This window comes from Rhinopithecus roxellana, chromosome 13 (genome assembly GCF_007565055.1).
Source record: "Rhinopithecus roxellana isolate Shanxi Qingling chromosome 13, ASM756505v1, whole genome shotgun sequence".
NCBI classification, from domain to species: Eukaryota; Metazoa; Chordata; class Mammalia; order Primates; family Cercopithecidae; genus Rhinopithecus; species Rhinopithecus roxellana.
In genome coordinates this window covers 117,014,516-117,031,579 of record NC_044561.1, presented here as the reverse complement: position 1 = coordinate 117,031,579, position 17,064 = coordinate 117,014,516, and the positions used below count along the sequence as shown (strand labels likewise).

The window sequence follows — 17,064 nt, the reverse complement described above, 5'->3', positions numbered from 1 at the left end:
CTTGGACCTGGGAGGTGGAGGTTGCAGTAAGCCAAGATGGCACCATTGCACTCCAGCCTGGGCAACAGAGCAAGACTCAGTCTCAAAAAATAGAAAAAAAGAAAGAACAGGAATAGTGGCTCATGCCTATAATCCCAGCACTTTGGGAGGCTGACATGGGAGGATCATTTGAGCCCAGAAGTTCAAATAGCCTGGGCAGCATAGCAAGACACTGTCTCTACAAAAATTTTTCAAGATTAGCCAGACATGGTGGCACATGTAGTACCAGCTACTTTGAAAGCTGAGGTGGGAGGATTGCTTGGGCCTGGGAGGTTGAGACTGCAATGAGCCGTGACTGTGCCACTGTACTCCAGCCTGGATGACAGAGCGAACCTCTGCCTCCATCAATCAATCAAAAAAATTAGCCAATGCTCTCCAGCCAGTGCAACAGAGTAAGACCTGTCTCAAAAAAAATTAATTTAAAAATATCTAGTTCCAGGCCAGGCGCGGTGGCTCACGCCTGTAATTCTAGCACTTTGGGAGGCCGAGGTGGGTGGGTCACGAGGTCAGGATTTTGAGAGCGGCCTGACCAACATGGTGAAACCCCATCTCTACTAAAAATAACAAAAAAATTAGCCAGGCATGGTGGTGGGTGCCTGTAATCCCAGCTAATCAGGAGGCTGAGGCGGAAGAATTGCTTGAACCCAGGAGGCGGAGGATGCAGTGAGCTGAGACTGTGCCACTGCACTCCAGCCTGGGCAACAAAGCGAGACTCCATCTAAAAAAAAAAAAAAAAAAAAAAATGCCTAGTTCCCTTCATCTCCCTCTTTCCCATGAGCCACACCTGCCTCGGTAGAATGGCATCCTCTGGGCTGGTATCAAGGAGAAGAGATGAGGGAACTCCCAAGGTATACCAGAGCATTCATGGAGCTTACTGCCTCTTCTAGGTTGGGGACATCCCCAGCCTCTCTGAGCCCTGCTCTCTCCATCTATAAAATGGGACTAACAACTTCTGCCCACTTCACAGGACTGCTATGGCGATCAAAAGAAGGCATCTGGGCCGGGCGCAGTGGCTCAAGCCTGTAATCCCAGCACTTTGGGAGGCCGAGACAGGTGGATCACGAGGTCAGGAGATCGAGACCATCCTGGCTAATACGGTGAAACCCCGTCTCTACTAAAAAATACAAAAAACTAGTCAGGCGAGGTGGCGGGTGCCTGTAGTCCCAGCTACTCAGGAGACTGAGGCAGGAGAATGGCGTGAACCCGGGAGGCGGAGCTTGCAGTGAGCTGAGATCCGGCCACTGCACTCCAGCCTGGGCGACAGAGCGAGACTCTGTCTCAAAAAAAAAAAAAAGAAGGCATCTATGCCCTGTGAAGGTCGCAGGGTGCAATCAACATTAAATCAGGGATAGCAGCAGCTGCCATTTGCTGAGAGCTCACCATGTACAGGACCTGCAAGCCCCCTACAAACATCACCTGCTTAACTCTCGTGACAACGCCGCACTGCTGCTGTTCCCCTCCATGGGCAGAACAAGAGAAGCTAAGTAATCAGCCCAACAGCCTTGGACCATGAGTGGGGAAGTCTGGAGACACTCCTGAAACTTGGAATCTCAGGGGTGCAGCCAGGGCAGCATAAGAGTGTCAGACTGGCTGGTAGACAACTCACACCCAATGCTCAGCTTGACACCCCCAACCCAACACAAGGCAATCTCACAGTCCCCAGGTTCACTGGTGGGTGAAGGCCCACTGTGTACAAGGCACTATCCAAGCAGTTACCTTCTGGTCTTCCTCTTTGGTCCATGGCCCCTTAACAAGGTCTGGGTTCAAAACTCTCAGCCACCTGTACTGGCATTGCTGGTCAGTACGGTTCTGGGAAAAGAACAGAACAACAAACCAATCTGTGAGAATTTCTGGGACCTTGGGCTGGGAGCCTGGTGAAGTACTAGGTTCAGGGGCCTATGGCCTGGGACTGGGCACACCTTGGGTAGGTGTGTCCTGTTCCATGCAGCCATCACACACTGCACGCCCACATGCCGGAACATGGACAGTTTCCCTTTGCTACATGAGAGGGCAAACTCGGGCCCCTGTGGGAAGCCACCCCCTACCAACCAAACGCAAGAGGCCACCATCACAAGTTTTTAACTCCTTGTATGCCAGGGACCTCTGCTTTTTTCTAGGAGAGCATTTTTATTCCCTGAAGAGTTCAGATTACACAGAAGAGGGGGAGATGAGGAAATGGGGCAGGAAGGGATCTGGTGACTTGCTTTCTGAGCAGCCCAGGCAGTAAGACGTATGGCACCTCCTGCCACACCCCCTCCCTCCCAGACACCTGTGGGTCAGGGGTGGGAGAGCCTGAGAAGGAGGTCCTGAGGGGAACCCCCTCATCATCGGGAGGCTCTAATCGAATGTGGTAGCACCCGCCAGCCCTGTGGGGGCCTCACCATAAAACCTGCTGAAAGCATCACTTCCCCTCAGTTTCAGTCTCACTGTTGAGAAACCAAACACCTGTTCACTCCTGACTTACAGGAATATATGCAAATATGCACCACATGCTGCAAATGTCTCAGAGCCTGAAGACCACCAGGCATGCTGAGGAGCTGGGAGATGTTTACATCAGTATGCCCTGAATGCCAGTTTAGGAAGAAAGATCCTACAAACGTTCATTTGCCCTGCTTTACTTGGTTTTGTTTTGAGGGGCTTAGTAAGGAACTCCCTTTTCCTCTCCTTGGCAAAGTCTGCCCCAGGCACACTGTTCTCTCAGAGTCCTTGCCCCAAGGGAGGGCCACAGAGGGACTGTACTCACAGGGAAGTGGCTGGCCAGGAACTTCCAGTCCTGCTGTCCAAACTGCCTCACCAGGGCCCTCAGCTGCTCGTCCTGCCAACACCAGAAAGACAGGGGCTCAGCACACATACGTGCAGAAAACCTCAGGGCTGCCCGTGACGGAGTCCAATCTAAAAGGAACAGTCTTGTTCATTCATTCCATCATGAAGTGAATACCTACTAAGTGCCAGGCGCTACAGTTGCAGCAGCAGGCAGCAATAGAGCTGCCCCTGATCTCACAGGAGGGAGCCAGCTGCCAATCAAAGGCTCAGAGGAACAAAAGTAAAGCCACTCCCTGCTGGGAGATATGGAGAAGTATGTGGTGACTGCCTACTCCGGGACATCAAGGGACAGGTTCCAAGGAAATGCAGAATAGCTAGAATGGAGGAAGCAAGACAGATGCAAGATGATTTTGGAAGGAACCATAGGGGCCAGATCATTTGCAGCATCAGTTCAACCATCTATCATGCAAAATCACTGACGTGTTTGAACAGTGGGCGGTCACAGTCAAACGTGCTTTTTATAAAGTTCTCTTTGCCTGCTACAGGGTGGGAAAGGGGCTGGAAGGGAGCAGAGTGGATGTAAGGAGGTTATTACCGCACTCAGGTCAGAGGTGATAGTGATTTAGCACTAGAAGCAGGAGGCCTGGGAAAAAACAAGAGTAGTTAGAAGACAGGCTAGTATCTATATCTATCAAAATAGCCTCCCAAAATGAATTACCAATTCATGCGATAACATGAATCTCAGTGTCACTATGATGTGTGAAAGAAGCCAGACACAAAAGTGTACACACCGTATGATTCCATGCATATGAAATTCTAGAAAATGTAAACTAAGCTATAGGGACAAAAAGTGGTTGTCTGAGGCCAGTGGTGGAGAGGGATGAACAGCAAAGGGGGGCAAGGAATGTCTTGGAGACAATGGAAATGTACTATAGCCCGGCTGTGCTGGTGGTTCCACTCAATTGTACTATAAATGGTTGTAATTAATTGTATATAAAGTTTTCCTCAGTTAAATCGATTAATATATAAAGAAAATGTCAAGCCAGGCGTGGTGGCTCACATCTGCAATCCCAGCACTTTGGGAAGCCAAGGCAGGTAGATCACGAGGTCAGGAGTTCGAGACCAGCCTGGTCAATATGGTGAAACCCCATCTCTATTAAAAATACAAAAATTAGCCGGGTGTGGTGGCAGGTGCCTGTAATCCCAGCTACTTAGGAGGCTGAGGCAGAAGAATTGCTTGAACCCAGGAGGCGGAGGTTGCAGTGAGCCAAGATCATGCCACTGCACTCCAGCCTGGGCAACAAAGCGAGAGTGAGACTCCGTCTCAAACAAAAGAAAAAAGAAAGAAAATGTCATGCATATAAACAATAGGTATTACTCAGTCGAGGGAATTCTGACACATGCTACAGCATGGATGAAAGCTGAGGACATTATGCTAAGTCAAATAGCCAGACAGGGCAAATACTCAGGATTCCACTCACACGAAGCATCTAAAAAAGTCAAAATCAGGCCGGGTGCCATGGCTCAGGCCTTTAATCCCAACACTTTGGGAGGCCGAGGCAGGTGGATCACCTGAGGTCAGGAGTTTGAGACCAGCCTGGCCAACATGGTGAAAGTTCGTCTCTAATAAAAACACAAAAATTAGCCTGGCCTGGTGGCAGGTGCCTGTAATCCCAGCTACTCAGGAGGCTGTAGCAGGAGAATCGCTTGAACCCGGGAAGTGGAGGTTGCAGTGAGCCGAGATCACGCCATTGCACTGCAGCCTGGGTGACAAAGCAAGACTCTGTCTTGAAAAAATAAAATAAATAAACAAAATAGTCAAAATCACAGAAACAGAGTAGAAAGATAGCTGCCAAGGGCTGGAGGGCAGGAGGAGAGTGAATTCATGTCTAATTAGTTTCAGTTTTCTGTCATTTTTTTTTAGACAGGGTCTCGCTTGGTCACCCAAGCTAGAGTGCAGTGGTGCAAACACAGCCGTGGTGCAAACACAGCCCACCACATCCTCAACCTCATGGGCTTAAGTGATCCTTCCACCTCAGCCTCCCAAGTAGGTGGGACCACAGACACACACCACCATGCCTGGCTAATTTTTGGGTTTTTTTTTTTGGAGAGACAGGATCTCGCATGTTCCTCAGGCTGGTCTAGACTGCCTCAAGTAATCTCCTCCCTCGGGCTCCCAAAGTGCTGGGATTACAGGCCTGAGCCACCATGACCCACCAAGTTGGTGGGTATTTTTTTTGTTTTGTTTTTAATGACAGGGCCTTGCTATGTTTCCCTGGCTGGTCTAGGACTCCTGGACTCAGGCAATCCTCCTGCTTCGGCCTCCCACAGTGCTCGGTTTACAGGCATAAACCACCGCACTCAGCCTCGTTTCCAATTTCAAAGATGAAAAAGTTTTAGAGATCTTTTGCAAAACAATCTGAAAATACTTAACACCACTGAACTACAAAGTTAAAGATGGTTAAAGGGTAGATTTAAGGGGGAGGAAAAAGGGGATAAATTTAAAGTGAGATGGTTTTGTCACGCATACAAATTTATATGTGTATATATGCATACATGCTCCTAGACAGAAACATTGGTCACAACGTGGCCCACCACAGGAATCAAAGCCCTCAACTACAGCTTGGCCAGAATCAGCACAGGCTGGGCAAAGTCACGGTAAATTCTTTGGATGAGCCAGCCCAGGCCTGCACTCACATGTCCACCTGTGGCCAGTCCAGGACACCCTTCCCTACCCAAACCATGCCACCTCCCTGCCCTGGCCAGGCTCACACCTGCTTCCTCCTGTGTTCCCCAGTCCATCTCTGGCACCACCACCCTCCCTGACAACTGACCTGGATACTATCGTTTCCAAACTTACACTCTTTCCACCTGCCCTGGGACTCCCTGACATGGTCAGCTCCATCCCCGCACTGCCTTCTCCACAGCCACCTCTTGCCTGCCTGGCACAGCGCCCTCTCCCACTTCCTCAGCACTGGTCTCTCAGCCCCAGCCTGTGCTCTATATCTCTTTTTTTCTTTTTTTTGAGACAGAGTTTTGCTCTTGTTGCCCAGGCTGGAGTGCAATGGCGCGATCTCAGCTCACTGCAACTTCCACCTCCTGGGTTCAACTGATTCTCCTGCCTCAGCCTCCCAAGTTGCTGGGATTACAGGCACCCACCACCATAACTGGCTAAGTTTCTGTATTTTTAGTAGAGACAGGGCTCTGACGTGTTGACCAGGCTGGTCTTGAACTCCTTGCCTGAGGTGATTCACCTGCCTCAGCCTCCCAAAGTGCTGGGATTACAGGCATGAGCCACTGCGCCCGGCCACCCATCTCTCTTATCGATTCCCCACACAGCAGATGAGCTCCCCTGAAGCCCGGCTACATTCACATCACTCCCTGCATTAGAACCTTCCATCTTTGTCCAGTTCAGACTTAGAAAAAACAAACCAAAAACGAAGCTAACCTGGCTTTGCATTGAGAGCTGAACAATCCTATAGCTTCTAAGCCTAACACTCAAGGCCCTCGAGGAATCAGCCCCAATGTATTCTTTCGTCTCCGACAACCACTTCTCCACCCCTTCAAGGACCCTTCCCTCCAACCAAACTGGCCTCCTGTACTGGCTTTTCTCCACCTACAGCCCCTTTCCTGATCTGACTTACCCAACATTTGCACACTGTAGGTCTTCCCTCACTATTAAATTTCCAAATCCTCATCCTTAGCTCGAAGGTCACTTTTTCCATATAAGTTTCCTTAACCTCATCAGGCAGCAGTAATAGCTCCTTCTAAAGGTACTCGCCATCCACTCATCCTACAATTATCAGGTGCCCAGAGCTATAACAGTGAGCACCAACAGACACCAATCCTACCCGTGCCGCGGATGACCACAGCACATTCCAGGGACCTGCGCACGGTCTTATCTCTCCATCCCAGGGAGAAAGCTGCTCCGGGGTAGAAACTTGGCCTTATTTATTCTTCTAAACCCACAGACCCAAATATAGTCCCTGGTCCACAACAGGATGAGCAGAAAAGGTTTGCTAAGCATGCATCTGGAAAAACATCTTTCATGATTAAAAAGGGTTTTACCACTCACACAGCAAGTTTTAGAAAAAACAAAACAAGCTAGTCATGGTGGCTCCTGCCTATAATCCCAAAACTTTGGGAGGCCAAGGCAGGAAGATTGCTTGAGCCCAGGAGACCAGCCTGGGCAACATAGCAAGACCCTCTTTCTCTATTTAAAAACAAAAAATCAGGTCGGGCGTGGTGGCTCACACCTGTAATCCCAGCACTTTGGGAGGCTGAGGCGGGCGGACCACGAGGTCAGGAGATCGAGACCATCCTGGCTAACATGGTAAAACCCCGTCTCTTCGAAAAATACAAAAAATTAGCCGGGCATGGTGGCAGGCGCCTGTAGTCCCAGCTCCAGCCTGGGCAACAGAGCAAGACCCTGTTTCAAAAAAAAAAAAAAAAACCCAAACCTAAAATTAAGGACATCTATGATGTTACCTATAGGTTGAAAAACAAAACAAAACAAAACAAAAAAACACTGAAGAACTGAAGACACTAAGAACAACTGAGGTAAAATAAAAAGGCCAGTAGGAGTCTAAAATGGTACAATCAATTAAGACAAAGGCAGTTTCTGTAAAACTAAACATATACCTACCTCATGACCATACCTAACTATCTTCCCAAAAGAAAGGAAAATACGTATTTGCAAAAAGATTTATGCAAGAATCTTCATGGTAGCACTATACACAATAGCCAAAAACCGGAAACAATCCAAACATCTATCAACAGGTGAAACGCTGTATGCTATATATACCCATACAACGGAATACTACCCAGTGATAGAAAAGGACAAGTTACTGAATCACCCAACACTATGCTGAACAAAAGCCAGATGCAAAGAATGCAACCGTACGATTTCATATACAGAAGATTCAAGAACAGGCAAAACACATTATCCTAAGCAAACACAGGAACAGAAAACCAAATACCACATATTCTCACCTATAAGTAAGAGCCAAACACTGAATACACATGGACACAAAGAAAGGAACAAGGACACCAGGGCCTACTTGAGGGTGGAGGGTGGGAGGAGGATGAGGATCAAAAAACTACCTATTGGGGCTGGGTGCAGTGGCTCACGCCTGTAATCCCAGCACTTTAGGAGGCTGAAGTGGGAAGATCACCTGAGGTCAAGAGTTCAAGACAAGCCTGGTGAACATGGTGAAACTCTGTCCCTACTAAAAATATAAAAATTTGCCAGGTGTGGTGGCATGTGCCTGTAATCCCAGCTACTTTGAGAGGCTGAGGTAGGAGAATCGCTTGAACCCAGGAGGCAGAGGTGGCAGTGAGCTGAGATCACACTACTGCATTCTAGCCTGGGCAACAGAGACTGTCTAAAAAAAAAAAAAAACTACCTATCGGGTACCATGCTTATTACCTAGGTAATAAAATAACCTGTACATCAAACTCCCATGACATGCAATTTACCTATATAATAGACCTGCACATATACCCCTGAACCTAAAGTTAACACACACACACACACCCCCAAAAAGAAACAGGCAAAACAAATCAATCAGCAATTGCCTGGAGCTGGGGAAGCCTGACCACAAACGGCCACAAGGACTTCTTGGGACAATCAGGGTGGAGCCTACATTGGTATGTGCATTTGTCAAACTGCACATAAGTGATCAAACTGGCTGGCTGCAGTGGCTCACAACTGTCATCCCAGCACTTTGGGAAGCCAAGGTAGGTGGATTGCTTGAGGTCAGGAGCTCAAGACTAGCCTGGCCAACACGGTGAAACCCCATCGCTACAAAAATACAAGAATTAGCTGGGCATGATGGCGGGTGCCTGTAATCCTAGCTACTCAGGAGGCTCAGGCCAGAGAATTGCTTGAACCCAGGAAGCGGAGGTTGCAACGAGCAGAGATCACGCCAATGCACTCTGGCCTGAGAGACACAGACTCCATCTCAAAAAAAAAAAAAAAAAAAAAACTGATCAAACTGTTCACTGTAAAAAGGGGCATCTGGCCAGGCACAGTAGCTCATACCTATAATCCTGGCACTTTGGAAGGCTGAGGTGGGAGAACTGCTTGAGCCTAGAAGTTTGAGACCAGCCTGGGCAACATGGAAAGACCGCATATCTCTACAAAAAATACAAAAATTAGCCAGGTGTGGTGGCGCATGTCTGTGGTCCCAGCTACTCAGGAGGCTGAGGGGGGAGGATTGCTTGAGCCCAGAAAGTTGAGGCCAGTGAGCCATGCTAGCACGGCACTCCAGTCTGAGCGACAGAGCAAAAACCCTGCCTCAAAAATGAAAAAAAAAAAAAAAAAAAAAAAAAAAAGGGCGTTTGATTGCATATGATTACATATAAAGTATATTTCAATCACCTTTACTAGAAAATAAAAAGATGGAGCTAGAAGGAAACCAGTTCAGAGCTTGATGTCAGAAGGTTCAATACAGTTCATTTTTTTAGAAAAAGAAAGTGGGAGTTGGCAGAGTGCGGTGGCTCACGCCTGTAATCCCAGAACTTTGGGAGGCCGAGGCTGATGGATCACCTGAGGTCAGGAGTTCAAGATTAGCCTGGCCAACATGGTGAAACTCCGTCTCTACTAAAAATACAAAAATTAAGACTGGGCACAGTGGCTCACGCCTGTAATCCCAGCACTTTGGGAGGTTGAGGTACAGATCACGAGGTCAGGAGTTCGAGACCTGCATGGCCGGGATGGTGAAACCCCGTATCTACTAAAAATACAAAAAAAAAAATTAGCGAGGCGTGGTGGTGCATGCCTGTAATCCCAGCTACTCGGGAGGCTGAGGCAGGAGAATTGCTTGAATCCAGGATGCAGAGGTTGCAGTGAGCCAAGATCATGCCACTACACTCCAGCCTGGGTGACAGAGCGAGACTCTGTCTCAAAAAAAAAAAAAAAAAATAGCTGGATATGGTGGCTCACACCTATAATCACACCTTCTCAGGAGGCTGAGGCAGGACAATCGCTTGAACCCAGGAGGCAGAGGTTGCAGTGAACTGAGATTACACCACCGCCGTCTATCCTGGGTGACAAGAGCAAAACTCCGTCTCAAAAAAAAAAAAAATCAAGAAAGAAAGGGGGAGTTACAGACTTGGCCGAACCTCCTAGCACTCAAAAGGCAAAAAGCAAAATCAACGTCCATGACCTAGAACATGCCAGCTGCTCAGGAGACACAGTGGGCCCTGAGGTCTGGAATACACATCCCCTTCCCACCCGCTGAGTCCTCAGAATTAAGAGTCCCCCAGAATGCTCTGAGTAGAGGCCTGAGGTCAATCAGAGGACCCATCCCTTCCTCACCCACTCCTCCTCTTCATCCCATCTGATGGGACATCAGGACTCCAGGCTCAGCTCCTCTGGACAGCCCCCAGCTGCCATCAATCCTCTCCTCCCCACGGACTCACCTCCTCATGGGTCCATTTGACCTTGCACTTGCTATCCCTCTGCTCCGGCACATCTGAATCTGTGTCCTGGTAGTGCAGCTCATCCAGATCCTCGCTATGGGGAAAGCAGGCCAAAGGTCAAGGATGGTGTGTCCATACGTTTTACATAATGGAGAGCCTGTAGGCAGCGGCCAGCCCACCCTAGGGAAAGGTCTGGGGGAGAGAGCTTTTACTTTTTCTTCTTTTTAAGACATAGGCACCTCTGCTTCACTTATTTTTATTTTTACTTTGAGACAGGGTCTCACTCTGTCACTGGGCTGGAATTCAGTGTGGCATGATCACAGCTCACTGCAGCCTTGAACTCCTGGACTCAAATGATCCCCCCGCCCCAGCCTCCTAAGTAGCTGGGACTATAGGGGCATGCCACCACGCCCAGATAACTTTTGTACTTTTTGTAGAGACAGGGTCTCACCATATTGCCCAGGGTGGTTTTGGACTCCTGGGCTCAAGCGATCCTCCCACCTCAGCCTCCCAAAGTGCTGGGACTATAGGCATGAGCCACCACATCTGACCTCACTGCTTTTTAAATTCTTTAATGAAATAGGGTTAAGAGCTACTTTCTTCTTTTTAATCTTCAGGAATGCCCTAGTGATTTCGAAAGCTGTAAGAAAAAGAAGTCAGGCACAGTGGCTCAAATCTGTAATCCCAGCACTTTGGAAGGCTAAGGTGGGTAGACTGCTTGAGGTCAGGAGTTCAAGACCAGCCTGATGAAACGCGGTGAAACCCCATCTCTACTAAAAATACAAATACTAGCTGGGCGCAGTGGTGCATGCCTGTAATCCCAGCTACTCAGGAGGCTGAGGCAGGAGAATTGCTTCAACCCAGAAGGTGAAGGTTGCAGTGAGCCAAGATCATGCCACTGCACCCAGCCCGGGTGACAAAGCAAGACTCTGTCTCAAAAAAAAAAAAAGAAAGGAAAAAAGGAAAAAGAAAGTTAAGATTTCACCAAGAATATTATGTTCAAAATCAGACTATCACTTTACCCTTTCAGTAACAAACCCACATGGATATTTTAAGGAATAAAGTTGATGAAGTAAATTATTAGGCACCAGGATTTTAAGAGATATTAGTTATTTGGGAAAAAAATTCTAAATATATTATCTATGTCCATTTGTTGTTTTTATTCTTTTAGGGAGAGTCTGGCTGTGTCTTTCAGACTGGAATATAGTGGCATAATCACAGCTCAATGAAGCCTCCAACTCCTAGGCTCAAGCAATCCTCCCACTTCAGCCTCCCAAGTACCTGGGACTACTAGCACATGACATCATGCCTGGCTATTTTGTATTTTTTTGTAGAAACATCTCACTATGTTGCCCGGGCTCATCTGGAACTCCTGGACTTAAGCAATCCTCCCACCTTGGCCTCCCAAAGTGCTGAGATTATAGAACTGAGCCACCATGACTGGACAAGTTGTTTTTTCATGTGTGGTTTTGTTTTTTTTTTTTTTTTTGTATGGGTCTGACAGGGTCTCAGTATGTTGCCCATACTGGTCTTGAACTCCTGGGCTCAAGCGATCCTCCTGCCTCAGCCTCCAAAGTAACTGGGATTACAGGTGTGCACCACCGTGTCCAGCTTACGTCCATTTTCTCAAATCCCTTTTCAATCCTTCCCTACACACAGGCTTAATGGAGAGAAGTATCAGCGTACAGTATCCTGGGTTTTTTTGTTGTTGTTTTTTTTTTTGACACAGAGTTTCACTCTGTCGCCTAGGCTAGAGTGAAGTGGCAACATCTCAGCTCACTGCAACCTCCTCCCCCCCAGGTTCAGGCAATTCTGCCTCAGCTACAGGCACCTGCCACCACGCCTGGCTAATTTTTTTTGCATTTTAACAAAGACAGGGTTTCACCATCTTGGCTGGTCTTGAACTCCTGACCTCATGATCTACCCGCCTCAGCCTCCCAAAGTGCTGGGATTACAGGCGTAAGCCACCACACCCGGCCCAGTGTACAATATCTTCTAACATGGCTGTAGGGGGAAAAAAAAAACAGTACGAGCTGCTTTGAGTTCTGAGTGTTTTTACTCTACCAGGCAATCTTCCAAGTTGCTCCAAAAAATTCTCATATTTATCCAGTTTAATAGTTACAAAAATGGAAATCGGGCCGGGTACGGTGGCTCACACCTGTAATCCCAGCACTTTGGGAGGCCAAGGCAGGCAGATCACCTGAGGTTGGAAGCTCAAGACTAGCCTGACCAACATGGCGAAATCCCATTTCTACTAAAAACACAAAATTAGACGGGTGTGGTGGCGCATGCCTGTAATCCCAGCTACTCAGGAGGCTGAAGCAGGAGAATCGCTTGAACCTGGGTGGCGGAGGTTGCAGCGAGCCAAGATCGAGTCATTGCACTCTAGCCTGGGCAACAAGAGCAAAACTCCATCTCAAAAAAAAAAAAAAAAAAAAGGAAATCAGCTGGGCACAGTGGCTCATGTCTGTAATTCCAGTACTTTGGGAGGCCAAGGTGGGCGGATCACAAGGTCAGGGGTTCGAGACCAGTCTGGCCAACATGGTGAAATTACAATTTTGTAATTTTTTGTAAAAATACAAAAAAAATTGGCTGGGTGTGGTGGCATGCGCCTGTAATCCCAGCTACTCAGAGGCTGAGGCAGAATTGCTTGAACCCAGGAGGCGGAGGTCACAGAGAGTAGAGATCAGAGATAGTGCTACCACACTCCAGCCTGGGCAACAGAGCGAGACTCCACCTCAAAAAAAAAAATACAAAAACACAAAAATTAGCTGGGCATGGTGGCATGTACCTGTAGTCCCAGCTACTCAGGAAGCTGAGGCAGGAGAACTGCTTGAACCCAGCAGGCAGAGGTTGCAGTGAGTCGAGACCCTGCCACTGCACTATAGCCTGGGCAACAGAGGGAGACTCCGTCTCAAAAAAAAAAAAAAAAATGAAATCATAGGATCCACCTCCAGAGATGTCAGGTGCTTGAGGAAAGTTAGTAATCTTTCCCCAGCTCCACCCGACAGGACCTGCATCAGGTCACGTTGGTCAGGTAAGTTGCTAGGTCAGACATTTGTAAACTGGAAAAAGCTTACAGGTTTCCAAACAAGGCAAGTCTAGGTCTTGTGATCAAATAAAGGCAGCTTACTATGCTATTCACATTATCTTCTCCTTGTTTTCCAGAGCTCACCATTGCTTCCTAGAGTCACTCCTGTACTTCCACAGCACATGTCTCAGGCCCTTACACTGCAACTGCCTGTCTCCTCTACATCATCTACAAAGGTCAGCTTCACCTCGGGATCCCAGGGTTTATCACCAAAAGGTCTTAAATGTTTGCCCAGGGACTGACTGAATACACAAATGAATGAAAAAATGTGCAAAGCTGCTGCCTATTAGTCAATAAGAAATACTAATTAAATGTTTTAGGCCAGGCAAGACCTAGTTTCAAAAGAAAAAAACTTTCAGAAACAGGAAAGGAAGGGGCAGTGTCTACAGCCAGCAATAGAGAAGGATCTGGAATTCATTCCTGACCCAGCTCATGGGTCCTCCACCATTGCAATACAGAAGGCAAATATCCAGAAGATACTAATAACAGAATGAAGCTGCCTTCAAAATCAACTGCCCCCAGGCAGCTCGTGACAGAAACCATCTTTGCTTCTCCAGCGTCCAGCACAAAGAAGGCCTGGCTTCTAACAGAAGGTCAGCAAATATTCTTTCAAGCATGAAAGGATGTCTGCATGGACACTCCCTCGTGCTCCAATGCTGTTTATTTTTATTTTTTAATTTTTTTTGAGATAGAGTCTCGCTTTGTTCCCAGGTTGGAGTGCAGTGGCATGATCTCGACTCACTGCAACCTCCGCCTCCTGGGTTCAAGCGAATTCTCCTGCCTCAGCCCCCTGAGTAGCTGTGATTACAGGCACCTACCACCACACCCGGCTAATTTTTGTATTTTTGGTAGAGATGAGGGGTTTCACCATGTTGATCAAGCTGGTCTTGGAACTCTTGGCCTCAAGCGGTCCGCCCGCCTTGGCCTCCCAAAGTGCTGGGACTACAGGCGTAAAGCCACCACACCCAGCCTCCAATGCTGTTAGATAGGGTCAGCACCTCAGACAGCTGGGAGATTTCTGTGAGATGACATACTTTACCACGTGTGCTGGCCATCAACTTCACCCACATTCTCATTATCCCCACTTAAAAGATGAGGAAATTGAGGCTCAGAGGGGACAGGCCACTTGCCAAGTTCCAGACCTTCCTAACTCCAGACACCTGCAAGTCCTCACATCCTAATCCCGGCTGAAAAAGTAGAGGCCAGTTAGTGGTGGCAACCACATTTTGGTCCAACATACCCTACCTTTTACCCTGCAACGTGCTGGGCTCTGCTCCAGGACTGGGGTGAGTCAGAGACAAAGTGGGAAGTGGGGCACTAGGGCAGAGGAGAGTTACAGCAAATGGCCAGGAAAAGGGGTGAGGGCTGTGGAGCTGCCATCCTTCACATGGGAGGCGTTCCTCCACTGAGCCCCTCAGGTGAGAAGTAGCTGAGGACCTGAGGGTGGTCTACTGGGCAGTCACTTCTGGAATGAACAAAAAATCAGGATAGGGCCAGGCAAGGTGGCTCACACCTGTACTCCCAGGACTTTGGGAGGCCAAGGGAGGAGAATCCCTGGAAGCCAGGAGATCGAGACCAGCCTGGGTAACATAGTGAGGTGAGACACGACGCGAGGCCGCCACCACCACCCCCCCCCCCCCGCTCTAATCCTAGCACTTTTGAGGCCAAGGTGGGCGGATTGCCTGAGCAACATAGTGAAACCTGTCTCTACTAAAAATCCAAAAAATTAGCCAGGTGTGGCGGCGTGCGCCCACAGTCCCAGCTACTCGGGAGGCTGAGACAGAATTCCTCGAACCCAGGAGGCAGAGGTTGCAGTGAGCCAATATTGTGCCACTGCACTCCAGCCTGGGCGACAGAGCAAGAGTCTGTCTCCTAAATAAATAAACAAAACAATTAGCCAGTTGTGGCGGCACGTGCCCCCAGTCCCAGCTACTCAGCCTGCAGTCCCAGCTGGCTGAGGTGGGAGATCACTTGAACCTGGGAGGTTGAGGCTGCAGTGACCTATGATTGCACCACAGCACTCCAGCCTGGACCGCAGAGGGAGACCCTGTCTCAAAGGAAAAAAAAAAAAAACAAACAAGGCAGGGTCTGATAGGTGCCTGAACAAAAAACTTCCTGGACAGTGGTGCTGCCCGTGGGAAAATGGGGCCTGAGGAACATAGTCCCTGTGCTCATATCCCCATCCTCACTCTGAAAGGGCAAAAATCTAGAGGGATGGAAGGCTTCATCTTTAGATGAGGCTATCGTCTAAAGAGGGACCAAAGGTTGGCCGGGCGCGGTGGCTCATGCCTGTAATCCCAGCACTTTGGGAGGCCGAGGCGGGCGGAACACAAGGTCAGGAGATCGAGACCACCCTGGCTAACATGGTGAAACCTTGTCTCTACCAAAAATACAAGAAATTAGCCCGGTGTGGTGGCACGCGCCTGCAGTCCCAGCTACCTGGGAGGCTGAGGCAGGAGAATCGCTTGAACCTAGGAGGAGGTTGCAGTGAGAGCCAAGATCTCGCCACTGCACTCCAGCCTGGGCGACAGAAGGAGACTCCGTCTCAAAAAAACAAACAAAAAAAAAGAGGGACCGAAGGTTATCTGAGCTGCAGGGATCCAGGCAGGGAAGAGGTCAGGACCCCACTGTCCTGTCTCCCAGGCAGGCTGAAAAGCCTGGAGCTGAGACCCCAGGCGCACAGGTGTAAGAGAGGAATCTGGAGCCACAGACCTGGCTCCAGGATCCGGGCTCGGCTCTGCCACTTAAGTCTTTGGGGAAATAAGTAAAACGGAGACCGCAGTTCCTGCCTTTGCCCCAGGGACTCTCTCCCCCGCACCTTCAACCCCAGCTGCCCAAAACTCCTCGTGGGAACAGGAAGAGAGGTCTCAAACCGAACCAAGCTGGGGCGCGGAACCCAGGTGGGAGAGACAAAAGAGCCCCCAACTCAGCACCCTTCTCAGTCCGGGGGAGAGGGCTTGGGGGGCTCTGTGCTCCCCGGAATGTTGAGGAGCAAAGCCCACCCACCAAGTTGACCCAAAACTGGGCTGGAAGAAGTGCCTCCCAGGTTCGGCCTCCCACTGGCTGGGACTCTGGAGACTCCCTCTCGCTCCCAGGGGTCGCCTTCCTCCCCGGCGAAGGCCCTGCCAGCTGACACCGGCCGGCCCACCCCCATCCCGCAATTAGGCGGGAGACAAAATGACATCATGCAGGGCTTGGCCCGGGTCCCAGGAGACCCGCCCGTCCCAGCTCCGAGGCCCAGCAGGCCCGGGTAGCCGCAGGGACTCCCAAGAGCCCCCCAGCTTTACGCGCGCCCCTGCCTCAGAGGGCCCAGGACGCAGCATTTCCGCGGAAACACCCCGCCCCCAACACACACACACACCCCCAGCTTGGAGGGAGCCTGGGGAGGGTCTGGGGGAGCTGGGTGGGGGAGGGGTGAATTAAAGGGAGGGGGAGGGGACCTCTGCCCGCCCGACTTGTCTCACCAGCGCGTCCGCCGAGACATCCCCCCGGCCCGGACCGCGCCGCGCTCGCCCGCCTGCCGGCTGAGCCCGGAGCGGGAGCCGGGCCGGGGTCAGGACCCGGGCTGCTCCGGTCGCTCCGGGCCCCGGGCCGCGCTAGGAGGCGTCAGCGTGTCAGCAGGTCCCGCGCTCCCCGCTCGCAGGAACTGCAGCCGCTGCCGGCGCGGGTTGAAGCACTTTTCTATCTCCCGCCAAGCGCGTAGGCGCCGCCCGGGCCTGGCGCGCGGGCGACGGGGGAGGGGCCTG

General features: G+C 49.9%; 1 protein-coding gene across 2 annotated transcripts in view; it reads right to left on the bottom strand.

Moving 5' to 3' along the window:
- Positions 1-17,064, bottom strand: part of MYBL2 (MYB proto-oncogene like 2) — a 52,291-nt gene extending 35,227 nt beyond the window's left edge. Inside the window, exons 1-4 of one of the 2 annotated variants that reach the window (XM_030915540.1) lie at positions 16,783-17,064; positions 10,228-10,321; positions 2,783-2,854; positions 1,756-1,848 (exon numbers count right to left, since the gene is read on the bottom strand). In XM_030915540.1, coding sequence (XP_030771400.1) covers positions 1,756-1,848; positions 2,783-2,854; positions 10,228-10,321; positions 16,783-16,802 — 279 coding nt within the window. In that variant the 5' untranslated portion in view covers positions 16,803-17,064. Of the gene's footprint in view, positions 1-1,755; positions 1,849-2,782; positions 2,932-10,227; positions 10,322-16,782 lie in introns of those variants that run through there. The other variant, XM_030915541.1, reaches the window with a different exon arrangement.